The sequence below is a fragment of the Petaurus breviceps genome, unplaced genomic scaffold, assembly GCF_028583685.1.
Source record: "Petaurus breviceps papuanus isolate PSGF00001 unplaced genomic scaffold, PetGlider_PUasm1.0 189, whole genome shotgun sequence".
In the NCBI taxonomy this organism is placed as follows: Eukaryota; Metazoa; Chordata; class Mammalia; order Diprotodontia; family Petauridae; genus Petaurus; species Petaurus breviceps.
This window is the reverse complement of record NW_027185809.1, coordinates 2,431,117-2,458,738: the sequence shown is the minus strand read 5'-3', so window position 1 is coordinate 2,458,738 and position 27,622 is coordinate 2,431,117. Positions and strand designations below refer to the sequence as shown.

The following is a 27,622-nucleotide window of genomic DNA, read 5'->3' as shown; positions in this document are numbered from 1 at the left end:
TGAATCCTGAGTAACCAGAAGGATGATGGTTCCCTTAGCAGAAATAGATGGGTCTAGCAGGGTAGATTTGGGGCTATAAGTGGAGACATTCAGCTAGGGACATGTTGACTTGGAGATGCCGGTGAGACATCCAGTTTAAAATGCCAATAAGCAGCTGATTTATGGGGACTGGAGCTCAAGAGAGAACCTAGGACTCTAATCTATAGTCATCAGTATTGAGATAATAATTAAACCTCATGTTGAGCTGATAAAGACACCAAGAGAAAGGGAAGAAGAGGGGGCCTAAGACAGCTTTGGGGTATATCTAGTATCCCAATATTATGTTACATACCTTTTAGCCCTGGGGGAAGAAAATAGCAATGGAAAACTCAAAAGGCTTGTGAAAATTAGTTGCCAAAGGGAGGGACTGTTTTGCAAACTTGAGTTTTCATATTTATGGTTTGGGGATTTTGTTTCTTTTTTTAAATTATAGATCATCTTTTAAATAAAAATGGAGATACTAACACAAATTCAGATAACCTTCCATTAAATGCACGTGTCCCTTTGCTTGAAATAAATGAACATCAAGCAGCACCACCACAACGTGATGTCCCGTATTTCAGGTTTGTCACTTTGATTTTTGGCAACTAAAGATTTTTCATTTGACTTAATAAACTTTTTATTAAATATTGATTATGCAGAGAATGAGCATCAGAAGAGATACAGTGTAGATGTAAGATCTGCCCCAGGGGAGCCTGTCGTCATATGGGGTATAATATACACATTGAGAAATGTAATGCTAAATATTATATCAGTGTAAGATATTACATTCATCCGTGTAAAGGTGCTACATGAGATGTCAAGGGTGGAAACCCATGGGGAGGGTTCACAAAAAGCGTCATTGAGGACTTAGTATTTCACTTGGGTTTTGAAGGATGAATAGAAATTAGATAAGTGAAGAGAGAGGAGAGAAAAACATTCTGACATTAGAAATAGTAGCAAAAGCATTAACATCAGCAAGGACAGGTAACTTTGGGAAAAGACAAGAGTTCATTTTGTCTAGGAAATAAAATTCAAGATGCATAATGTCCCGACTGCTCTGGCTACATTCATTTCCATAAGAAATCAATAGAGAGTAACTCTGCACATGTCGCATCAAAAACTGATGAAGGTTTTTGCCCTTACTGTTCTCTTTAAGGATTATGTTATGGGAAGGCATATCCGATTATGCAATTGCTTAGTGTAATTTCAATTTTAAATTTGAATATCCTATACTACATTCTGTGGATTGAATAATTTAAAATATTTATATTGAAAGACATGGATGGGGGAATAGAGCACCAGTCCTGGAGTCAGGAGGACCTGAGTTCAAATCTGGCCTCAGACACTTAACACAAAAACTAGCCGTGTGACCTTGGGCAAGTCACTTAACCCCAATTGCTCTGCCTTCCCCCCTCCAAAAAGCAAAGAAAGACACAAATAGTAATTCCTAATATTTGCATTTTGTGAATGCATGTAGGAATGTTAATTATATCAACTGCTAGGATGTGGGGAAACAGTTGTAAAATTAAAATATTTCTGTCTTAATTAGAAATATTCTTCAATTAGAAACTGAGAGATTAACAGGATTCTGCTATGAATGGGAAAAGAAACTTATACTAGATATTCCTGATGATGGTAAGAAAATATTATTTATGTAGTACGGTCTCAAATTTATTTTAGTGATTTTTTTTTTTAAATCAAGAGTTGACCTATTTGAGAGCTTGATTATTGCCCAAGGAGAAATTTCTGTTTAGTATGATGTTAACATTAATTTTCTTCTATTCATCTGCTAAAGTGGAATATGGCTAATAGGACATAAATAATTTGTGCTATTTGATCACAATTTTTCCTCTGAAAAAGACCATTTTTGGCTTCTTTGACCATTTTCATTTGCTACCTCTGACTTCCAGCTTCACACTCAACTGAAATCATTCTCCTCAGCATAGCTGCCAAAATACTTTTACTAAAGCACAGGTCTGATTCCGATTGTGTCACCCATCACCATTCAATAAAGTTCAAGTGGTTCACTGTTGCCTCTATTTATTAGACAGTTTTCTTCCCATAAAGAGCACTGGGTCTAGAGTCCTGAGACCTGAGTTCAAATTTGGCCGTAAACACTTATAAGCTGGGGAAGTGACTTCCCCTCTGTCTGCCTCACCTTCATCAGCAATAAAATGAGCATAATAATGACAGCTACCTCCCAGGGCTGTTGTGAGGATCAAATGAGATAATAATTATAAAGCACCTAGCATAGTGCCCAGCATGTAGAGTTGGCACTTAATGAATATCTTGTTCCATTCCCTTCCTCCACCCCTAGCCAAAACTAGCCATTTGGTTGTGTGGATAAGTCATTTAATCTCTCAATAATCTCCTCTCTATCCCCAGGGCAGTTTTCTTAGACTATAAATTACAGAATAATTGCCTGTTTATACTGGGGTGACAGAATGAGTTTCCTATACCAGTGATGTTACCTTCCAACCTCACATAACTCTCCCATTCACAACCCCTGCCCTCAAAAAGGAAAATTGGGGTTTGGGATCTTCTGTGCACAGTCAGGTAGCAGATTTGAGGCTAAATATTTGTGCTTTATGAACAAAATTTTTTTAAACCCATTTTTCAAATAGCCAAAGATCTCATTCGCACAACAGTTGGTCAAACAAGACTCCTTATAAGTGAAAGGTTCAAACAGTTTGAAGGATTGGTAAACGATTGTGAGTATAAATCTGACCAAAAGAAGATTACCTGCATGGATCTGGATGGATTTTGGGATATGGTTAATTTTCAGGTACGTAGTGTCTATTGGAAATATAACTCAAAAGGAATGGAGTTGTTTTTTTTTTCTTCCATTAACATAGTAATAATGTTTAATATGTGGAATAGAAGTCTGGATTTTTCCAAGAGCAATACTAATCCATAGTCACAGCATGTTTAAAGTTGAGTTTCAGATTGAGTACTATTGGATACTGCTTTCAACTTTTTCTAGATACTACTTTATTTCCAAGAAAGATTCTAAGTCTGAAGGTTTTATTTGCCATTGTAAGGTGAAGAAATGTCCATAAGGACTTTGTTCTTAAGCATAATCCTTTATGTGTGTTTTAGAAATGCAAGCATAACTGCACACTGATAGAATATCAGTATTCTAAATCCCTTAACCGGTTATTTAAAAAAAAAAACAACCACCAAATTTGGTGATACTTAGGAACAATTTGTAGCTATTATTTTCTCGTTTTCTTTTTTAACTTGTGGCACCAGTCAGTCACTAATAACATTTATTACTTGTGTTTTCACATATTTAGTCAGTTTATCTTGTGCTGCTTTACTGGTATTTGGTTATTTATGTGTTACTACTGTGATTGTGAAGCAGATGAGTGATAGGTATTTCCTGTCTGATGCAATCATTGGGGAGACACCTAGCTAGTTAAGTGACTCATCCAAGTTCACACAGAAGTGGAGACAGTTAAAACTAGGGCCTGAGCTTCCAGTTCCTCAATATTTCATTCCAGAACTTTACTACTGATTTTAATTGTCCATTAGAAGTATATTGGATTGTGAATTTCTATTCAAAAGGATCCTAATGTTATTGGAGTTGTTTAATCAGTCACCGTTGCCATGGATTTATAAACAATTGAATTTTCATGTATCAATAGGTAGAAGATGTGAACAAAAAATTTGAAAAACTGAGTAAGCTTCAGGAATCAGAATGGCAAGAAAAAAATACCATAATCCAAAAAGTTATTCGGGTAAGCTCATGACCTCAAAATCTGGTTTCAACTCTTCTATAGCACTTCAACTGAACATTTTTAATTATTCAGCTTTAAAAATATTTAGTGGTCAGTTTTATTTTTCTTCACTAAACAGAATTATTCAACAAACCTTTATTGAGCACCCAATATGTGCAAGGCACTATGCTGAGTCCCCAGAAAGATAAGCTCCCTACCCTCCGGAGTTCCGTAGGAGAGAGATGTGCAAATGCCATGCTTCTTGCTAAGACCAATCCTTTTACATTACTTAGATCCCATCCCTTCCTGTCTTATCTAGCAGATCACCCACACTATCGTCTGTCCCCCTTCTCCCTAATGTTCCTGTCTCCTTATTTACTTGTTCCTTCCCTACTATCAAAAATCAAGCCCAGGTACCCTCCATATTTAAAAAATTATCACTGAAGCCTATCATTTCCTCTAGCTATTGCCCTCTATTTCTCTTCCCTTTTTCATCCTTGACTTCTCTCCTTTCCATCTCTTAGCCTTCTGCAACATGACTTCTTACCTCATTCATTACACAAGTGAAACTGCTCTTTGCAAAGTTACCAATGTCCTCCAAACCTAATATCCTCTTTTCTAATGTGTCTCTTCCTTCTTGACCTTTCTGTAACATTTGGCAGGGTGACCACCCTCCCAGGTACTGTCTCTTCTGAGTTCTTATGATGCTGCTCTCTTGGTTCTTCTCTGAGCTGTTTCTCAATCTCCTTTGCTAACTATAGCTGTACTCCAAATCTTTATGAACCCTCTTTTCAACTGTATGTTCTCAGGAACATTATCTTTTCACATGGGTTTAATCATTATCTTCAGATGGCTCATATATCTATATATCTAACCATAGTCTCCAGTCCCCTATCACCAGCTGTTGCCTATTAGATTTTTAAGATGTCCCATAGACATCCCCAAACCCAACATGTCCAAAACAACTCATTTTTCCTCCTGGACCCAACCCACTTCTGAATTTCTCTATTAATGTAAAGGGCTCCACCATCCTTCCAGTTTCTCAGGTTTGCAATCTTGGCTTTATCCTCAGTTCTTCACCCTCTTAGACTCCACAGATCTAATCAGTTCCCAAATCTTGCTGTTCCTGCCTTTGTAAAATCTCTCACTTAATTAAGTCTCCTTCTCTCTGCCCACAGTCACCACCCTAGTAGAGGCAATTGCCACTTTTCAAAATAGTGGATTTGAAAGCATTGAAAATTCAAGGATGGAAATTAATAGTCATGATTGGAGAGATGAATCGGGATACCTAAATCTGCATTTCAGAAGTTCATTATTAATAGTAATTAACATTTCTAATATGAGTTTCTTCTCTTTGCCAGGGTTTTATTTTTTCCTTTCCAGGGTCACTATGTTATGAAATAGTGTTTATCTATAGCCCTTTGAGGTTTCCTAAGGCTTTTATCACAATAAAAAGGAGAAGCAGAGGAGATAGAAGGGTTACCTATCTATGGCATGTCCCAGCCACCCTCCTTTTTCTTCATTTAGAACCTCTAAGGAAAGGCAAGCCATAAGGATATATGTAAAAAGATCCTAAGAGAATCGGGGTGTCCTCGGAGTTTTCTTGCATGAGGTTGAGGAAATCGGCAACAGTGGCTGGGCAGTTGGGGAAGAGCAATCTTGAAGGGAAGGCGGGGTGAAGGACCGCTGCCAGTCCGCCATCGCCTGGGAGGGAAGTGTGTTGGAGCGGTTCTGTTTCTTGGACATTCTTCACAGACACCACACTCATCTGGCTTTCTTACCTCTTTTTTTTTTTTTAAGCAATTGGGGTTAAGTAACTTGCTCAAGGTTACACGGCCAGTTATTTTGTGTGGGTGCCAAGTATCTGAGGCCGGAACCGATCCTGGGTCTCCCAACGCCGGGGCCTTTCTCTTACCTCTTGAACTGTTCCTTCTCTGTCCCCTTGAGTGGCCTTGTTTTTTAACATTTTGATAACTATATTTCAGTATAACTGGTTTTCTTTGTAATCCTATGTATTTTTTTTTTTTTTGCGCTTTTTGGAGGGAGGAAGGCAGAGTAATTGGAGTTAAGTGACTTGCCCAGGGTCACACGGCTAGTAAGTGTTAAGTGTCTGAGGCCAGATTTGAACTCAGGTCCTCCTGACTCCAGGGCCAGTGCTCTTTTCACTGTGCCACCTAGCCAATCCTAACATTTTTTATTTTTTACATTTAATGATATTGTCCTGAGATGGAATCATAGGTTTCACCAGACTGCCAAAGGGGTCCATGACCCAAAAATGATTAAGAACTCTTGTTCTAAGCTCTTCCTCAATGATCTTTCATTTCATGGATATGGAAATGGATCCCAAAACTATCACTAGCCTTTGGATCACAAAACTATCTCTATCTTCAGTTGCCAGTAATACCTCTCAAGATGGATGTCCTTTCAAATTCACCATGTCTACAACTTAGGTTTATCTTTCTCTTCCCAGCTTTACTATTTCTATCATTTTTACCACCTTAGATTCCTCATGTTCAAAACCTACCCTATGTTTCTTGGCTCTTCCTCTTGCCTCACTTGGAATCTAATCAGTTACCAGGTTCTGTTAACTCTACATTTGTAATTTTTTTATATCTGCCCATCTCCATTCCCCTGCCCTCCCCTCGTACAGGCTTTTAGTACTCTAGTCTTAGACGACCTCTATTCGCTTCTCCCTTTCCATGGATACTAGCTTTTTAAAACTGAAAGCCAGCTGGAGCCACTTTCAAGTTCTGTTGACAAAACTATGCATTAAGTAAAACCTTAGTATGTATAGAGGCGGAAAATAAGAAACTTAGGCAATGGAAAGTAGGCAGCATGCTTTTTAAAGCAATGGGTAGAATAAAACTACTTAGTCTGATTTTTGGTATAGGCAAGTGTATTCAGATTGGCCTTATAATACTTCCAGACTAACCTACCTTCAGTGTGTGTGTGTATATATATATATATGTATTGTCATAGCACTGCTTACAGGTGCTAAGTGGTTTACTGTTGCTTCATCAGAATTCTTTGCCTGATACTCCAGACTCTACAGTCTGGCACCTTCATTCCTTTCTGCCATTATCTTTTTCTGTTCGCTTCTATACACTGTGTTCTCCAGCCAAACTTGGCTATTGTCTCTGCCTCCCTTAATACCACTTCCCCAGTTTGTCTGTCAAATATCACTTATCTGGGGATTCTCCGAACAAACTTCGGGGATCATTTAGTTGTATCTATGCTAGGATGGCTTCCCTTTCTGAAACATCCCCAGCAAGTAGTCTTTCAGCTTTGATTTGAAGAGTAAAGGAAAACTCTTTATAAAGATCAACTCCAATGTCACCTTCTCAGTGAAATAGCCTTGACCTCCCCCTTCTCCCACGTCCTTTATTAGTGAAATTTATCTTTTTTATCATCTTAATAAACTGTTGTTCTATCATGTATTATAGTTCTGTAGGTTTTATTTTTGTCTTGATCTCTCCCCTACCAAAATGTAGTTCTGTACAGATAAGCATCCCCTCTTCTCCCCTCACCTTTATTACTCTAGCTGGACCTAGCAGTCATCTGTATACAGTAGGTGCTTGGTAGAATGTTTGCTGAATAGCTTACTGTAAGTAGAAGTGAGTATCTTTAATACATATCATTACCTTTTTCTCTTTTTAGAAGAAAGCTGTCCCAGCTGAAAAATGCAAGTCCAAACAGGATGATGCTGCCAGAACTGCAGCTCGAAGTCGCCTAGCTGCTCTGAAAGCTTCAATGAGAGAGAAACTTAAGCAGGAAGATCCTCCATTGGAGATTGTGGCTCCCATGGTACCAAAAGCAAAGGAAATTGATAAGATAGTTTTTGATGCCGGGTTTTTCCGAATCGAAAGCCCAGTTAAGTCATTCTCAGGTTAGTTCTGTTGCTGAAACCATTCATTAAGTAGAACCTTGTTTGTATGTAGGACCTAAAAGGGGGAACTAAGCCAACGGAAAGGAAACAACATATTTTCTTCAAGCACTGAGTAGAACAACAATATTTACTTGTGTTTTTTTGTTTTGTTTTGTTTTCCCTAGAGTAGGCAAGTGTGTTTATAGGTAGATTGACTTAAATATGAAAGCAAAAATGTTTTTCTTTCAATGTAAACTTAAAAATGACCTGTTTAAAATAAACATGTTTTAAATGCAAAAAAAAAAAAGTTCTTTAAAAAGTATATATTTTTTTAAAGTTCTGCTGTACCTTTTATTTCATTTTATCTTCATAATAGTGACTGTCATCAATGGACAGATAAAGAAATTAAAACTAGTTCATAAAGTTTCAGTGACTTGCCCGTGGTTGAATGGCTAGTTGGAGAGAAGTAAGGCTAGGATTAAATATGAAAAGGTAGCATAAATAATTGTGACTTGACTATGTATCCTTCCCTATTTATTTTGTTTGTAACCTTAATAGGAAGATTTGTCTGTAATACTGTAAATTTTATTTGTCTAAGGTTGGGGTTCTCAGTACTTTTTTTTGTGAAAGAGGGCTATTTTTCATTTTCCCTGAAGCCTTAAGATCACTTAAGTGGGGTATTTTCTGCATGTTTTCTGATGGCGAAGTCTTAGAGCTGGTGAGGAGGGAAAAGCAATAATGACTGGGAGTCCAGCAGGAGGCGGGAGTTCCTATCTGTTTTATTTGCCTTGCTGGGAATCCCAACAAACCTCAGAGATTGGTGTGTGGCAGCGGCAGCTGGCCTGAAGGACTACTGGGAAAGCTATTCAAAGACCTGCTGCTAGAGGGCGGTCTACTAGTTGGGAACAAAGATACTTGAGTCCTCAGGGTTTTTTGTGCCTAATGGGTTTCTATGATGTCATTAGAAAATACACCAATCTGGACTGAAGATGCAGAATGAGGCCTGTTTTGGACATGGTGAATTATTTTGCTTGTCTACACATTTGTCATAAGGGTTTTGCTTTTTCCTTTCCAATATTTAAAAATAGTTTTTTTAAAAAGAAAAATATACCACCTGAATCAATTTTTAGTACTTTAAAGATCATTCTCATTTTCTTTCACTACTTTCCTATTTCCTCAGTGGTTATTTTTTTTTCATAAGTTTCATTTTCCATAGTCTCAGTTAACATATGAAATGAGCAATCTTAGCTTCCAGAGCTAAAGTTCATATCAAAATTATCTCTAGACTTAATCCTTGGTAAACAATTCTATTCAATGTATTTAGGCAATAAAATATGGCAGAAAGGCATCAGACTTGGAGCCAGAAGGCCTGACTTTGAGTTTTGCCTGGAGCACTTAGTGGTTATGTGACCTGGGCAAAACACTCACTCTCTCTAAGCTGCAATTTGAACTCCTTTAAAATGGGAATAAATAGCATTTGCATTACAAGGTTAGGCAGTATGCTGCAGCAGAGAGGATTGAATTTAGAGTCAGAATACCTTGGCTCAAATCCTGACGGCCAGTAAATAAATACCTGTGTGACCGTGAACAAGTTCTCCTCTCTGGGCATCCATTTCTTCATCTGTCAAAACAAGAGGGTTGAAAGAGATGACCATTATGGACCCTTCCGACTCTAAATCTGTGATTCTACCCACCAATGTTGTTGGGAAGAATGCTTTTTAGAAAGGCCATATGATATGTCAAAACACACTGGATTTGGAATCAGGACCTGAGATCTAACCCCAGTTCTGCTATGTACTAGCTGCATTCCTTTGGTCCCGTCACTTAAGCCTTCTGTCCCTCACTTACTTTATCTCTCAAATGAGAGTATTGAACAGATGATCTCGAATGTCCCTTTTAACTCTAAATTCTATGACTCTGAAGTCAAACATTAAACGTCTATGTCAATGTAAATTGTTTTGATAGTGTAGAGATAGAACAGCATAAAGGATAGAGGACAGATCATGGAGTAAAAAAAGACCTACTTCTGACCCATTAGAGCTGTGTGACCATGAGAAAGTCACTCAACTTCTCAGTGCCCCAGGAATCCCTCAAAGTTACAGAGAAATTGCTGATTTTCAGTGTGATGATGTTTCCACACTTTGAGTTCCTCACTCTAATGAAATCACAGGTCCAAAGCAAAAACAAAACAAAACCCAAAACTTGTGGGTGGATACCTTTAGAAGGAGAAGGCAAATCGATTTACCTGTTCTTCCTTCATATGTCTGTACTCCAAAAAAGTATTCTGCAAATAAAACCTGAATTCCTGATAGTGGGCTTTTCAAAGTGGAACTAGCATTTTACTGCAGTCATGTTGAATGCATCAATGAAAATAGACATTTATTGAGCACTTATTTGTGTGCCTGGCCACAAAACTAAGTCCGCTGCCTCAAAGAACTTACTTTCTAATAGGAATAGATAACGCGGAATAGTGATGACTTTTGTCCTATTTTAGAGATCATCAAAATTTCATAGAACAACTTTACAAAATGCCAACCTAGGAAAGAAGCACAGATTGGCCTGGGGACAAGGTAACCAAAGGGAATGCTAAATAAATTTGTCTTATACTAGCAGCAAGTGAAACCACTGAATAAGAGCAAGCTGATCACAGACTTTGTCACAGATGGGCATTGTGGCTGTTCCCTTCCAGTGGGAACACCACAGTGGAATGCAGCCTCATACTGAAGCCAACATGCAGGCTGTGGCTGCATCAGCGCCCACAGAGGGTAAAGAGGGTGACTCCTCTCAGAGCTTCTTCAGGACTGGAAACCAAACTAACCATCTCAACTGGGCTTGTCTTGGCATCCTAACATGTGGTTACTGACAGTTCCCTGCAGCAAATTCCTTGTTCTCCAGCCTTGAGCTTTGCCCACTCTGTGAACCTACCTTGTTCACACATGAAGGTTCAAACTAGAAGGAGCCTTAGAGATTATTAAGCATAATAATCCCCTCTCGTTTTACACATGAGGGAACTGAAACCCAGAGACGTCCATGCAGTGACTTGCCTGAGGTCCCTCAGTGGCAGGGCCAGTGCTGAATCTCAGGTCTTCTGTCCCTCAAGGTCAGTGCATTTCTAATAGTGCCATGCTCAGCCTGTTGCCATATCTGGAAGGCAGGTTGACTCGTGATTTCTATACCCAGAGAATTCCAGATTTCACGCTGGCCTAAAGTAATTCAAGGCTTAGCTCAAGTGCCATCCCGTCTACGAGGCTGTTCTAAGATTTTTATCCCCTCTCCTACTTGTTAATGATAAATCCTACCCTCCCTGAAGTTACCTTGTATATATTTCCTATTTACTTACCATTTTGTATTGTTGTGTCTTATTTTCATATGAGGGAAGGGGAGTGTTTCCTCCCAATCAAATAGAAGTTTCTCCAGGACAGAGACTGTTTTCATTTTTTACTTTTAGTACCTAGGACATTCAGTAGTATTGATATACTGACATCTTAATTTGGAGTTTTATGATTAAAAAAAACTTAGCTGAATTATCATAAATCTCACCTTCCTGAATGTTTCCAAAGTTCCCACTTAGGTTCCAGCTGCTCTTATCCTTACATTTTTTGCTTCCAAGCATTAGAGAATGCTGTTGGGATTTTTTCGTTCTTATAAAATCTAAGAAGTATAATTTTTTTTACTTTAGCCATAAGTATGTCTAAAGAGATTGTACATAGCAAATCAGAAGATCCAATTGAACACAAAACATCTGGGAATAAGAAATGAAATCTTCTTGAAAGAAACTGGAGCTATTTATGTCCCCTTCCCCCCCCCCATTGTATCACTAATGTAAAAAAGTCAAAATAAAACCCTGATTAAAAATTGTCAGAGTCACTCATGAATATTTTGTAAGCTTCTGTTTTCAGAGGATTACAAATTTGCTCTGGACACCTTTGTTGACACTAAGTAGCCTTGGAACATTGTTTATTTAAGTATATTTCCAGATATTTCATTGATCATTGATGTTGCATCTTTATTATTTTTATTATTGTTGTGCTGTTCTATTTTATGTTAGAGTGATTGTATATGGTAAAGTATTTACAGAATAAAGTGTTAAAGAGTGAAACTACTTCTATACATGCTTTGAATCTTTGTGCATATATGTATGAGTTAAATTCAACATTAAATATTTCTGTAGTTGGAATAAACATAGCAATAATAATAACTTGCATTTATATAGCATTGTAAGATTTGCAGAGTACTTCATAGTATTCTCATTTGATCCTCACAACAACCCTGTGACATGGGTGCTATTATTGTCCCCGTTTAATAAGGAAATCAAGTTTCTGAAAGATCCAGTGACTTGTTCCGAGTCAAAAGGCTAGTAAATAACTGAGGCAAGATCTGAATTCAGGTCTTCCTTCCTCCAAGTCCAATATTATCCGTTAGACCGCCTGCTTCTAAATATATCCTTATATGCATTAATACATTAATTTGTGGGGAAATTTTATTTTCTTATAGGGAGTACTATTGTTCATCAGAAAATTACTGGTTTCACTAATGGCAAGAAAGCGTCTCAGACTTTTTTTTTTTAATGTTAGCATGTAACTATGAGTGGTAATGACCATTTTCTACTTAAGGAACACAGTCCCCAAATCAGACAACACTGTTAGAATAATTGGTTTAGAAATCTAAACCCAGCAAACTTGTTAGGTTAGTAATATTTGTATCATTTTTATTTTTTCCTCTATAATTTTTTTCAAATCATCTCAGAAATTTGGCATTTTCAAATGATCAGATGTAGTAGCAACTTTCTGAGATTGCTGTGCATTGTAATTTCACCTGCTCTGTGAAGAACTAAGTCTTTAAAGTTATCCTCACATTGCCCCATTTATTATGAAATGCTTGTAATTGTAAACAAACTTCCCCTCCCCCAAGAAATCTACACATTACAAACTGAAAAAATTATCTTAATAAATTTGAAGTTTTAACTTCAACTGAACTATTTTCCGAATGAATAGAATTAGTTTGATTTTTTTTCAGGGAAAATTGTAATTTTCAAATGATCATAAACGAAATGGCTTTTAGAAAATAGGCATAGTAAGTGCTGCTTATATGTATAAAGGCCTCCAGTACACAAGATGCATAAGCATATCACGCCATATACAGGATATTCCAAAAGACTTAGTGCAGTTTTAAACTTCAACACCCTCTGTCTCATACTAAAGTAAATTCATTTTGTGTAGATGAGAGTAAGTCTCTAAGTACCTTAGGGTCTGTGATGTTATGGTCCAAGTGTGGTAGTTCCACTGGCCTTGATTCCTTGATAAATACTTTTTCAAATCCTTAAGAATCATCTATACCATAACTGAATTGAATCTACACCATAATTGAGCTGAATCAATTAAGACATTAGTAGCAAATAGCAAGATTTCATAAGCTCTATTCAGATGCAAAGCATATAAGATGCCATCGTGCTTATTGATTATGAAAAAATAACCCAACCCATTTGATTCCATAGAACAAAGTACCACTCTACAGGGAGACACAGGCAAGGTGTCTCCCATCCACACTTCAGGATTGTTTGCTATTGATATAACAACAGGAACAGCCCTGTTTGGTGACCAGTAATTAATATCAAATACAACATAAAACAGGAAGATCTATTCTTGCCACTGTGATAGGGAAATCCAGCACAGAGCCCAGATCAAGAAAGGGATTCCCTGTGGATCATGGTGTCCTCCAGATTCTCCTATTTGCAGATAGCATTGTACTATCCAAAACACTGCCAAGCCCCCAAAAGAGATCTGTTATTGCTATAATCGCTCAAAAGAATTTAGCTTGTTCATCTACACGGCAAAGACTAAATGGGAAAAAACATCTGTTGCCCAGATTTCAAATTGCATGTGGATGGAGATAGTCTATAGAGCTTGTCCGACTGTCTGTGTGGAACAGATGGTATAGATGGACAATGAACTGGGCCTAGAGTTTAAAGGGATTTCAGGAAAACAAAGCTCAACTACTGACATTCCTCCCCACGAGCTTCCAGTGAAAGCAAAGACGACCCATATTTTTAATACTGGTGCTGCTGACACTGCCGCCAAAGATGAGTACCACAGAAAAGGCATTGGTGAGGAGAGGCACGTGGTAGTTGTGAGCAGGGCACAGCATATAACCGGGGGCCTCTGAAGAGGAATATTAAAGGATGTCGTGGTGAAATTGTCCAACAGGAAGAAAAGATATCACATGGCAAGAGCAAGAAATGACACGGACAGCCAGAGTGCACCAGTACTGCTCTCATTACATCTACAAAAAGGGAGGAAAGCCTCCAGGACAGTGTGAACTCCAACATGGTGGGGTTTTGTGAGGATATGGACAAAAGTTACTGAATGGGCAAGCCAGAAAGGATTATCATCTGCATCACTGGCAGGAACTCTCCAATCTTTGACAGCACAGATCTACTTGAATATTTGAAAGTAATGAAAATGTGTAACATAACATTTGAAATCACTGGTTGTTATGTTTTTGAATGTGATTTCATTAACGATCATTTTAAAATAGTGCTGTGCTTAATAAATATGGACATTAACTGTCTGGAATCGGAGTATTACTTAAAAATTGGGTGGTGCTATCATAACCTCTTATTTTTTCTTCCAGGCCTAAAATTAATAATCCCAGTTTTTAAAAGATAAGTCATTTTGAGTAATTCCTCAAATTCCTCCTTTAACTTAGACAATGAATATTGCTAAAAAAAAAAAATAAAAGCTTGTAATATTAAAGCAAGGATTAAATCCACCCCACTGCCATCATACATGTCAGAGTAGATTTATTTCCTCAAAATAGATAGAATAATTACAAGTGATTTATTCCATTTGTTGCACCACAAGTAACAAAATTGTACTGGGTTCACACATTGATCAAATCTCTTCTAGTAATAGCAGAACCAAATATCCTCTACTAATATAGACAGAATATCCACAAGTTATATAGATAAACCATATATGGTTTGTAAGGGTAGTGTGGCATGGTAGAAAGGGTTTGGAGTCTGAGGACCTGGGTTCAAATCCCGGCTCTGCGACTAATTACTTGCGAGACTCTGGACAAGCAACAACTTCTCTGGGCCTACGTTGTCTTAGCTATAAAATGAAAGATGCGTTAGAAGGAATATTCTAAGGCCTTGTGAGAATAGACGAGTTTTTCCTTAAAGGATATTGAGATTGCCCTGGATTCTTAATGGCTGGCCTAGGAGCCTAAGGTTTGGGCCATTGACATAACTTCTTTTTTTTTAAGCAATTGGGGTTAAGTAACTTGCTCAAGGTTACACGGCCAGTTATTTCTGGGTGTGGTGCTGAGTATCTGAGCCCGGATTTGATCCAGGTCATCCTGACACTGGAGCTGGTGCTCTTACTCACTGTACTACCTGGCCGCCTCCATTGACATGACTTCTTAATGGTCTGCTTACAAAAAAACACTAAACAAGTCAACAAGCACCTCCTTACTTAAATTTCCAGCAAGCCTCAGCACTGAACCAAAACTCAGCCTTGCTCAATATTCTTTCTCTACTATGCCTAGTAAACCTTTTGTTAACTATAACAAAATGAGACTCATTTCTTTTTCAGTCTCACATTTAAACTACCAGTCCAGCCTTTCTATTCCACAATTTATGGGCACCCCCTGAGGTTCCCATTCTTTGCCTCCTGAAAGAGAGCCATTAACATTTTATAAATCCTTAGAGTTTGTTTTATTTAGGATTAATTTCTCACTTAATCCACCATCACTCTAATTTCTCCTCCCCCTTCTCCCTCTTCCTAATTCCTTGTTGAATGAAATATTCCTGTACCCAACTCCGTATGGCAGGGCATGTGTGTTTATTCTTCCTTCCTTTGACCAGTTCAGAGGAGAATGAGGTTCATTCCACCACCACTGTTTGTATAGATGTCTATTTGTGCACCCCTAATTATGTGAGATTTTCCCCTAACCTTTTCTCTTCACCTCCCTCTGCCCTCTCTTTGCATTCCTCTTTTAAAATCAAGACATAACAGAACCACTGTCAGGACTCTAATGACCCTCGATGATGCTAGGAAACAAATGTATGATGATACTAGAGAACAAATGTATCATCTCTGTATACTTGAATGTACACAATTTTTCCTTGTCTAGTCTATTATTGTTCATCCATATTACTTTTTTAATGTTTCTCTTAATTCCTGTGTTTGAATTTCAGAATTTCTATATAGCTCTAGTCTTTTCATCAGGAATGCTCGGAAGTCTTCTGTTTAATTAAACATCTATCCCCCTTTGCTGCTCCCCCCCCCCCCCCCCCCCATAGCATTATACTCATTTTTACTGGGTAAGTTATTCTTGACTGTAAACCTAATAGATTCTTTGCCTTTTAGAAATACCATTTTTTAAATTCTCTTCTTTTACAGTGTGACCTTGCTGTGACTTCTTGGTTTCTCGGTACTTGAATTCTTTCTGGTTCCTTGTAGTATTTTCTCCTTGACCTGGAAGCTCTAAATTTTAGCTGTAATGTTCCTGGGAGCTTTAAAAAAAATTTTATTCAGAAGGTGATCAGTGGGTCCTTTCAGTTTCTACCTTGCCCTGTGGTTCTAAGGGATCTAGGCAGTTTTAAGATTTCTTGGAATATGATGTCTAGGCTTTTGCTGATGGCTTTAAGATAGTCCAGTAACTTTTAAATCATCTGTCCTCAATCTTTTTTCTAGGTCAGTTGTTTTTTGCTATGAGGTACTTAACATTTTTTTTCTATTTTTTAACTAAATATACTATTTACTGAAACAATGCAATAGAAAAAAAGGGCTCCTCCAACCCCCTTCTTTATAATTCTCTCCTTATATATGATTTCAGAAAAACCTGGAAAGACATATGAGTGATGCAGAGTGAATTGAACAGAACCAGGAGAACATTGTACACAGTAAAAACTATTGCTTGATGAAAAACTGCGAATTATTATTGCTATTCTAGGCAATACAATGATCCAGGACAATCCTGGATCAAAAATCCTGGACATAAGGACTACTTTCCACCTCCAAAGAAAGAACTGATATTGACTGAATACAGACTGAAGTATGCTATTTTTCACTGATTTTCATTTTTTTCTTTTATTTAAGTCTTGTACAAAATGACTCATATGGAAATGTTTTACATAATTGCACAAGTGTAACCTATATCTGATTATTTACCATCTAAGGTGAGAGAAGGGGGAGGGAAGGGAGGGATAGAATTTGGAACTTAAAACTTTAAATAAAAATAATCTTTTTAGTCACCAAAAAAAAAAATTCTCTCCATAATTAAACAAAGCTTTAACCAAAATTGAAGGAGACATACAAATGTAAGAACTATACACAGATAGGAAGTGTTTACAATTATCAATTCAAAACATGATGTTAATTGAAGTGAAAACTCAACCAATGCTTTATAGTCACCTAGATTCCCCTGGAGGACAGTGAGTCGATGCTTATAAGCCTTCCTCAGAAGAGACAATTTTGATTAATATTAGACACATTTGATTCAGTCCATTGAACCCTAAGGAAGGATAGTCTTCTGATATGAGATATGTCTTTTTTTTTTTTAATAAATCAATTGGGGTTAAGTAACTTGCTCAAGGTTACATGGCCAGTTATTTTGTGTGGGTTCCAATTATCTGAGGCCGGAATCGATCCCAGGTCTCCCGATGCCGGGGCCGGCACTCTTACTCACTGAGCCACCTGGCCGCCCCATGAGATATGTCTTTAATAATTCTGCTGTTTTGCCATTCCAGGCATTAACAACAATGTGGTATCTCTAAGAGAAAGCCTTTGAATTCTAGGAGGAAGCACTCAGGTCTTTTTCAGAATGCTTTAATAGTTCTCAGACTTTATTTTAAAAATTCTTGTTATCTAATGAAGTCATTGGCTTCTGTTTGTTCCACTCTAATTATCAGGGAACTTGTTGCATGGGCATGGTTTTGTTCATCTTGTGCCAAGCTATTAATTCCCTTTACAATTTTTTTCTTCTATAGGTCTCATTTCTTTTCCAATTTTTTCCTCTCATTTCACTGATTAAAATTTTTTTAAACTTCTTTTTTAAGTCTTGCTTCATCTCTTCCAGTAATTCTAGTTGAAGTTCTGCCCATCCTGTGCTTTTCTTTGAGACTTTGCTAGGAGATGTTTGGAGTCATTCTCTTCTTCTGCATTTGTTTCTTAAGCATTTCTGTCACTATAACAGCTTTTTATGCTGGAATTCTTTTTCTGTTCATTCTTCTAATACACTTCTTGATTTTGGATTTTGTTAGGGCTTGAAATGCCCATGACCTCATATACTAAGCCCCTGTATGTAACAAATTTGGAAAATTACTGAATTCTTCCTGAACTCATACATGCCTAGCCAGGGGCCCCTCTCTTGCGATACAATGGTAAGACCCACCTTGCTGTACTTCCTGATAAGATGTCAGAATGACCCTGGGCAGGACACGGACGTCTGGGGCCCCGATAAGTCAGGGTAGGGCTATACAACTGTCCAGATCAAGGCCTGACTATAACGGACCTGTTTATCTACCATTGTCAAACTAAATTTACTCCCCACACCCATTTTGCAGTTTTTGACTTTAAATATTCCCCCTTTCCTGCTGGTCGGCGCAGCTCTCCCAAGGTTTCCTTGGCAGACTGTCAGTGGCCAGCTCAATAAAATCATGCTCAGAATAATTGACTTGGCTTTGGGGTCATTATTTCTAACTGGCCATTTCAGGCTGGGTACTGACATACCTCTGGAGGGACCTTCTGAATTAGTCCTGATGCAGCTTTCTCGGAGTGTTGACTGTTGTTATTCCAGGTTCTCAAGGACAGCTCAGTCTGGAGACCTTCAGGTGTTCAGTGCTCCCAGATTGATCCAATCCAGGGCAAAGTCTGACTTCTGCCCCTTGCTCTGAGCTCTGTAACTTTTGGTCTGGGTTTGTATCCAAACAACAGTAGACTGCTTCTGGATTCAGCTACTGTCAACCTCTTGTGTGGCTCTGCTGGTTCAAAGTGACAGAACTGTAAGCTTGTTTGGTCTGGAATTTCTGCCCTGGTTTTCCTATGCAGACTTCAGACTGGGTTAGAACTGAGACCCCATTCTACCCCTAGGATCCAAGACACAAATGCTGCTTGCTTCTGAATTTGCTCCTCTCTCTGTGGGTGCACAGCCCAGGGCCTATGGTCACTCTTTACCCTGGAAATGCCAACCCTAAGCATGGGTCGCCTTCTCAGTTCACCCTAGATTTGCAGCCTAGACCTTTGTAGTGAGCAGCACAGGCTCCTGAACCTTGCATGAGTTCAATTCTAGAATGGGTCTGAGACTTCTTGCCCACACACAGCCTCTTCCTCTTGTTCTTACACATGGCATGCTCCCTACCGTACACTCCTGCCCAGTCCCTGTTCCCAGCATCCACAGACCTCTGTCTCTCTGTGCCGACATGAGATGGAAAAGTGACTCACTGAGACTTCTTATTGGATTGTCCCATCAGGGTTTGGACTGATATTTTCTGGATGTGTTTGGAGAATTTGTAGTGGGACATTCTCTATACTTTCTGTTACTTTGCTATCTCAGGTTCTGCCCTTTAAACAAGCTCTTAAATACCCTTTCAACTCTGCTGTTCTAGGGTGCTAAGGTCAAATTGCAACTAATTAATCTCCCAACCAACAAAGAGAAAATTCTTGAGGATCAGAATTTTTGTAGCTAGAATTTTTAGATATCTGATCCAAACCCAAAAGGAATCCCCACTTTAAAACAGACCTAAAAAATGGTCATCCAACCTCTTGAAGAGCAGTCTCGAAGACCCCCATCATCTCATAAGGCTGTCCATTCCACTTTGGGGCAGCTCTCTTCAGGAAGCTTTTCCTGACATCAGTCTAAATTTGCTTCTTTGCAACCTACACATTTACACACCTTTTCCAGGCTCTGCCCTCCAGGGCCAAACAGAACAAATGTAATCCTCTGCAGCATGTTACTGTGTCAGGTATTTAAACTTCTTTCTACTCTCACCCTCTAGGCTAAACATCTCCATTTCTTTCAGCTGCTCCCACAGCACAGGCTGAAGGTTCTTCACTCCCCAAGACGTTCTCTGCCTCTTTCTAGCTGGTCAGCCTCCTGTTTTGTTTTGTTTTGTCTTTTTTATTTCTTGGCCAAGGTGGGGGAGCAGAGGAGCGGCCGCCTACATATGCCTTCTGCAACAAAATGTTATAAAAACAACCTGCATGTTCCAAAGTTGCTCACACTTCTGGCAGGAAGCGACCTTTCAACTTCTTTCTCCCAGTGTGATGATACACTGAAAGCAATGCATCAGAGCCGGTGCATCCACCTTATGGAGAATCCCCCCCAGACAGTGCCATCGTGCTCAACTCCCACCGCAATCATAAATGAATCAAAGAATAAATCTTTGTGTATTCAAAATAAAATAGTATTAATTACCATTTATTTTTCCTGTGAATCTTTTTTTTTTTTTTTGCTTTTTGGATGGGAGAAGGGAGGGCAGCTGGGGTTGAGTTGATGAGGGACGGAATCCCAATAGGTTCAGCAGGAACTCTGATCTCATCTAAGACCAGAAAACCTGCAATAGTCTGGAAAGAATTCAAGGTCTCAGGCTTAATTGGAGTGTGACTTGTAGAAGTTTATTGTTAGGCTTCTATAAGAAGCAGGCAAGGTCTTAGGGGACCTGAGAGTGAGAGGGGTACAGGCTTTTACTTTTAAAGGGTAGGGCCGCCATTGTCGGGGCTGACTGGATGGATGTAAGGGACCTCAGTGCATAGATAAAGGTTAGGGCTGACTGAGAGGAACTTGTGACTTTAGTGCATTGATAGTTTAGATGAGATTTGGGCCAGACCCGAGGAGACCTGAGGCAAGGACAAAGGAGTATTTGGGCCAGATGGAGGAGACGTGAAGAGATTAAGTAAGAACAAAGGAGTCACAAGGTATTGCCTAGGCCGAGGATAGGGGGAAGGGGCAGAGCCTGAGGCTGGGAAAGGGATTTCACAGATTACAATTTTACAATACAAATTGCAGTTACAATTGTACAAACTAGTTTTACAAATTGGTTTTACAATTTAGACCCCAGGTTTAGGGGGTTTTAGATTTAGACCCCAGGTACCCCATCAGAGTGACTTGCCCAAGGTCACACAGCTAGGAAGTGTTAAGTGTCTGAGGCTGGATTTGAACTCAGGTCCTTCCTACTCCAGGGCCGGTACTCTATTCACTGCACCACCTAGCCGCCCCCTTCCTGTGAATCTTTTTTTTTTTTTTTTTTTGCTTTTTGGAGGGCAACTGGAGTTTTTTAAGTAACTTGCCCAAGGTCACACAGCTAGGTAGGGGTGTGTGTGTGTGTGTGTGTGTGTGTGTGTGTGTGTGTGTGTGTGTGTGAAGTGTCTGAGGTCATATCTGAACTCAAGTCCTCCTGACTCCAGGGCCTGCACTCTACTCACTGTGCCACCTAGCCACCCCCTTCCTGTGAATCTTAATCTTTCTGTCTCCTCTATCTGACCAAGGTGAGTGAATTTTATTTTGCTAAAGCTCAGCTCCAGTAGTGCCAACTGTTTATCTGATTGAGCTTATTCAGATTTTGATGAATAATGATTTGGATATTTGTCCTTGGCCTAAAATTCCTCTAAAGTGACCACTATATATTTTTGTTTTGTGTTGGTAATAGTAATAGCTCGTATTTCTATAGCATCTGAAGGTTTGTAAAGCAGTCTTGAAATATGATTTCCTTTTATTGTCACACCAACCCAGGGAGGGTGCTGCTGCTGTAGTTATTCCCATTTTATGTTTGGGAAAACGAAGTGACTTCCTGGGATCACACAGCCAGAAAGTGTCTGAGACTGGATCTGAACTCGGGTCTTCCCAACTCCAGGTTTCGCTCACTGCTTGTCAATACATTTGCTCCTGTTTGCCAAGGGCCTACAGCAGTGTGCCTTCCTCAGTAACACCTGCCAAGAAACATTACTCGATAAAGCTAAAAGATCTCAAGTTTGGAGACTGGCCAATGGGAGCCCAAGCATGTGCACATGTGACTTTCAAAAGAGGTATTTGATGACAATCCTCTGTCTACTTACCACATGGTGAAAAGGGGCCTCTTCAACTGTCTGCTAATTCAAAACTGAATGTGCAGATTTCTCCGGGTGCAATTCAATCTTTTTTTTCTTTTTTTGCTTTTTTGGAGGGGGAGGGTAGGGCAATTGGGGTTAAAGTGACTTGCCCAAGGTCACATGGCTAGTTTTTGTGTTAAGTGTCTGAGGCTGGATTTGAACTCAGGTCCTCCTGACTCCAGGGCTGGTGCTCTATTTACTATGCCACCTAGCAGCCCGAATCTCTCCTTTTTTTAAAAAAAACAACTATATTTTTTGGAGAGGGGAAGGCAAGGCAACTGGGGTTGTGACTTGTCCAAGGTCTCATGGCTAGTAAGTGTGTCAAGTGTCTGAGGCTGAATTTGAACTCAGGTCCTCTCACTCCAGGGCTGGTGCTCTATTTACTAGCTGCCCCAATCTCTCCTTTTCTGCATCATAATAACTGCTATTAACTTCTGTGTAGGGAGAGAAGCAGTAACCTTCTGCCGCAACCTGCTTGTCTCTGTGCCAGATACAATTTATAGCCATGAACACGGCACCTCCTGGCATTTGTTCTTTCCTTCTGTTAGGTGAATGAGCGTCTGAGACAGAATGGACTAAGCTACAACCTTGTGAGATCTCAAAAGGTCCAGTAACTACACCCCATGCCAGGGTTAGCTGCCAGTGCACTCCCAAGGACCAGCCTGCAAGGTCTACCCAGCAGTGAACTAAACTTGCAATTTCAGTTGCAAATGCTTTAATTTTGAGTGTATTCTTCCTAGGGCCTGGGGTGGCATAGATAGGGGGGGGGGTTCTTGGTTGGAGGAATGTGTTTGCACTTCTGTTCTCACTGTATCTTCTCAGTAATTATTCCTTTTGTTAAAAGCTAATTAATATAAATTGGTTAAATGATACCATGGCACTAATCAATGGTACTGATGAAACTGAAGAGACGGTTACTGACGTTGGTTAGATGATGTCCCACACCCCATACTCTTAGAACCCTTAAGGGCTTTTGGTGTAGCTGTCCTTGCTCTGAGGGACCCAGCTCCTCAGAATGATAGGATAAGGACCCACAGAGCCTTTATGGGCTGTATATGTAAAGGAACCACATGTCTCCTGAAGGGGAATAAATAAGAGGGTGCAGACAGCTACTTAACTATGTTGTGATTGGCCAGGGCAGAGTGCAGAGAGCCTTAAAAGCTTACAAACAAAAATCTGTACTGGATCCAGAGAAATTGCTGGATCCCCAAATAGGCACACTGTGCATGTCCCTAGAGGCCCCAGAGTTAGCAGAAACAAAATGATTCACACACAGAGGCCAAGCGGAACGGAAGGAAAGAGCACTTATTAAACACTTACTGCACATTCTTTTAAGCCCTGGGAATGTAAATACAAGTAAGCAACACAGTCCCTGTCCTCAAGGAGTTTTCATTCTACTAAGAGAAGACTACGCATCTAGGGGAGTGATGGCTGAGGAGTGCTTTGGTTTGAGTTCATTTGATTTCTGGTCTCAGAATTAGAGCAGGGTAGGAAAATAGGGTGCATAAGGAAAAGGTGCCCAGGGAAGAACAAAGTGGGTCTGAGACCAGGCAAGCAGTCAGGAATCAGAAGCCCACTGTGCCAGGGCGGGATCTGGAAGAACCAGACTGGAGGTGGAGGCTGGACCCTATATAGCACCAAGGAAGACAGGAATGATTACCTTTACCAAACACAGACACCAAAGGGAAGACAGCTGAAGCTTGTATAATTAGGCAGTGGGTATAGGTTCAACTTCCATGAGATCACTAATGTAAGGCTTGTCACTGAGGAATAATGTGCATTTGTGGGTGTGTGCCTCAGTGTACATGTATATTAGTGTGTGCATATTTTTCACATACCATCTATCTACACAGGAGTCAGCTTTTTGCAATGGGTACATGCACACCCCTATAGGTCAGGTATATTTGAATTAACCGTGGGGCACCAAGGTGCCAAACAGGCCTACACAGTACGTAACTGTGGGAGTGCAAGGAAATAGAGGAGTCAGAGCTCCTGTGCCGACGTGAGGGATGTACAGAGCGCAGTTAACAAGAGCTTACAAACACAAGGCTTCCTTTGGCAGTGCTTTGCGCAAGCTCACAATATGCTTGTAATAGCAGAGTGGGAGGTCAGGGATGGGAGCGGGACCAGTGGTTTGACTGACATGAGGAACCTTCTCTGCTATGAGAGAGCTGCCTACACCACCAAGAAGTTAAGTGACGGCCAAGGTCACAGGGCCAGCAGGTCATCAGAGTCCAGGCTTGAGCAAACAAGTGTGTCACCTACCCTTCATTGTTCTGGAGGAGCTTCCAATCCATTATGCAACACTGCCTCTAGTGGTATAATTATTTTAATTTATTGCTTCTAAATGACACTAACCTTTATCACACACGCAAAGGGAAAATGAGGGGATGCAAAGTTATCTATGAAGGGGGGAAAATTCATCAAATATTTAGTTTGCCGTAACACCTAAACATATTTATGAGGGGGAGGGAAATCATAGAAATGAACAATTCAAGATATTCTGGAAAACTCATTCATTTTGCAAACCTATATTTTTTGAAACCTCCAAAGGTTAGTTTCACTCATTTGTATAAAGGCTTCCACCTTTATAGGATATCATCCCATAATTTAAGTCTGTAAAAACAGAGAGAAACAAGAAATCTCCAATGCTCTGGATCAGAAATTTCATTTATTTTAGTTTTGTTATGCTATAGAAGATGCCTTATTTCTTCACAGGCTGTCAGTCGACAAACTTGTATTAAGAACTTACTTAGGGGGCAGCTAGGTGGTGCAGTGAATAGAGCACCAGCCCTGGAGTCAGTAGGACCTATTCAAATCTGGCCTCAGACACTTAAGGTTTACTAGCTGTGTGACCTTGGGCAAGTCACTTAGCCCCAATTGTCCTGCTTTTCCCCCTCCAAAAAGACCAAAAAAAAGACACCTTAATAAGCTCTGGAGACATAAGAGAAAGACAAAAATATTGTCCTTTTTTCTAAGAAGCTCACAATCTAATGGGAGAGACCAAAAGCAAAAAGCTCTCACTCTCTCTTTCTCTCTTTCTCTGTGTGTGTGTGTGTGTGTGTGTGTGTGTGTGTGTGTGTGTATGATACAGTGCAAATGGAAGGGAATCTCAAAACGGAGACACTAGCAGTGGGGGCGGGGGGTGGAGGAGGGAAAATCACTAAAAATGTCTTGCAGAATGTGGGTTTTAAGTAGTGACTTAAGGGAAGCCAGGAGGTAAAAATGAGAAAGGAAAGGATTAGGGGTATATGGAACAATCAGTGCAAGGGTGCATAGTGGGAAATGGAGGATCCTATTCCAGGAGCTTCAAGGCAGTGAGTATTATGGAATTGTAGAGTTAGGGCAGCTGAGTGGCACCGTGGTTAGGGTACTGATGAGGGATGACTTCCTCTAGGTTCAGAAGTGATTTAGACCCCAGATACCCCCATCAGTACTGGACCGAGAGTCAGAAATGCTTATCTTCCTGAGTTCATATCTCTGACCCTGGGCAAGTTACTTATCCCTGTTTGTAAAATAAGCTGAAGAAGGAAGTCACAATCCACTCCAGCATCTTTGCACAAAGTCAGACACAACTGAAAATGAATGAGAATAAGTGGAGGGAAGTAAAGCAAAAGGAGACTTAAAAGTAAAAAGTCATTGCATTTTGAAAGGCTTTAAATCCCAAGAATTTACATTTGACTTTGGAAGTAATAGGAAGCCACTATAGTTTATTCAATAGCCAGGGGACATGGTCAGACATGTGCTTTAGGAAAATCCCTTTGGCATCTTACTGGATTGGATTGGAGATGGAGATGGACTTGAGACAGGGAACCAGAACCTCGCTGCCCACAACCATTGCAGCACAGCCTTAGAACCCTGGCCTTCTGAGTCTTGACTCTTCCAAATACCTAGGAGAGACCACAGTCTCTGAAGTTTCCATTCTTTTCAAATCTTCAAGTCTCAGCTTTGACAATAGGCATTTTGAGGCTCTCCCTGCTGCGGCTTCCTGCCTCCCTCCAGTAAATTACTGTATTGCTATGTGAAGCTATTTGCATGTTATCTGAAAAAAATATATATACATATATATATATATATAATTTTGTCAAGATTTTAAAATTTAATTATTGACAGCTTGTCTCATATTGTTATTTGGTTGTTTCAGTCATGCCCCCATTTGCTTTATTGGCAAAGATTACAGGAGTGGTTTCCTTCTCCAGCTCATTTTACAGATGAGGAAACGCAAATAGGGTTAAGTGGCTTGCTCAGGGTCACACAGCTAGTGTCTGTGGCCAGACTTTAACTCAGGAAGATGAGTCTTCCTGACTCCAGGCCCTGCACTGTACCACCTATTCCTTTTCTTTAATATTTCTTTTCATTTTGCCCAGAATCACACAAAAGATATAATTGGACTCAGCATGTAGTTACTGAATATGGCATAATTAATGGACAGTCCAGTGCTTTAGACACACCCATACAATATCAAGAGACCTAGATAGAGGCCTCCACTATGCACCGTGGGCCTCCATAGTGATCCACAGATGCATCAAAGTATTCAAAAAGTGTGATTACTACATGGTCTAAATCCAGTTTTTAAGATTATATTATGTCCTTGTGAAAGTAGTGTGAATGATATTTAAACAGTTTAATCATAAAAATAAATGTTTTAAAAATTATAACAAATAAAACAATAAATGTACTTTCTGTTTTTGCTTTTTTTTTTGGTTTTCATATGACAATATAGTTATGTTTGTGTGCTTGTTAAAAATATTAGCTTTGAGATGGAAAATGCTATCTACATCCAGAGAAAGAACTGTGGAGTCTGCGTGCAGATTGAAACATACTATTTCTCTCTTTTTTTGGTTTGTTTTTTCTTTCTTGTGGTTTTTCCCTTTAGTTCTGATTCTTCTTTATAACATGACTTATATGGAAATATGTTTAATATGATTGTACATGTGTAGCCTATGTCATATTACATGCTGTCTTGGGGAGTGAGGAGATGAGGGAGAGGAAAATTTAGAACTCAAAATCTTATAAAACTGAATGTTGAAAACTAAAAATAATTAGTTTAAAATATAAAATATTACTTCAAAAATCTATGATTTTTCAGTGTGGATACTCCCCCTACCAATGCAAACCAAAACCTCTCTCCAACTTGGTACAGTTTTCAATAACTGCTATGATTGAAAAATTCATTAGTGTAGCCATTCTTGAAATGCGCAAAACCTTGGACAACAAACTGTACGGTTCTGCCGGGAGGAGAGTCAAATGAAAGGTGCAGAAGAGGCCCAGCTGCAGAGGCTTCTTGGAGTCTCCCCACCTTTTCCCTGTGGATTGTGCCTAAACCTGTTTCTTTCCCTCCCTGCCCTCCCACATATTTTTTTTTAATATTTATACATTTCCTTTGGTTTCTCTCTTTTACCAGAAGACATCCAATCCCTGAGAGGACTGGGGCCTATGCAACTGACCAGCCCAGAAATTAGCCTAAGGATGAAAGAAAATTGGTGGTCATGGGAAAGGGAGGGGTCCAGAAATCTGGAACTTAATACAAGTATCTAGTGCAACCGTGATCTATGGAGCGGATACACTTGAGGGAATAAGATGATCCATAGAGTGCAAGAACAAAATAATAGAACTTCAATTTATTCTTAAAATAGAGAAATTAATCTCTACTAATACTTAGTAGATAGATTGACCCTGATGACCTCAATTCATAGGTCAGACACTCAAGATCATGTATCACATGGGAAATATCCCCAGGAAGAGTGAGAGTTCTACAGTATAGAAGGGCTGACAGTCATCCGTTTTCAGAGCATTGTGATGTATTACAGTTTATGTGTACCTACATGCATTTATCAATTATCTAGCCTTAATTAACCTAACCCTCACAAAAGAGGTGTGGTTCAAAAAGATTCCTACCAAAAACAAACCGACCGCCATAGATTGAAGAT

General features: G+C 39.5%; 1 protein-coding gene across 2 annotated transcripts in view; it reads left to right on the top strand.

The window, feature by feature from the left end:
- Positions 1–11,725, top strand: part of LOC138164205 (disks large-associated protein 5-like) — a 35,121-nt gene extending 23,396 nt beyond the window's left edge. The window contains exons 10-15 of one of the 2 annotated variants that reach the window (XM_069091809.1): positions 473–602; positions 1,571–1,656; positions 2,646–2,806; positions 3,669–3,761; positions 7,398–7,626; positions 11,285–11,725. In XM_069091809.1, coding sequence (XP_068947910.1) covers positions 473–602; positions 1,571–1,656; positions 2,646–2,806; positions 3,669–3,761; positions 7,398–7,626; positions 11,285–11,364 — 779 coding nt within the window. In that variant the 3' untranslated portion in view covers positions 11,365–11,725. Of the gene's footprint in view, positions 1–472; positions 603–1,570; positions 1,657–2,645; positions 2,807–3,668; positions 3,762–7,397; positions 7,913–11,284 lie in introns of those variants that run through there. The other variant, XM_069091808.1, reaches the window with a different exon arrangement.
- The last annotated feature ends 15,897 nt before the right edge of the window (positions 11,726–27,622 follow it).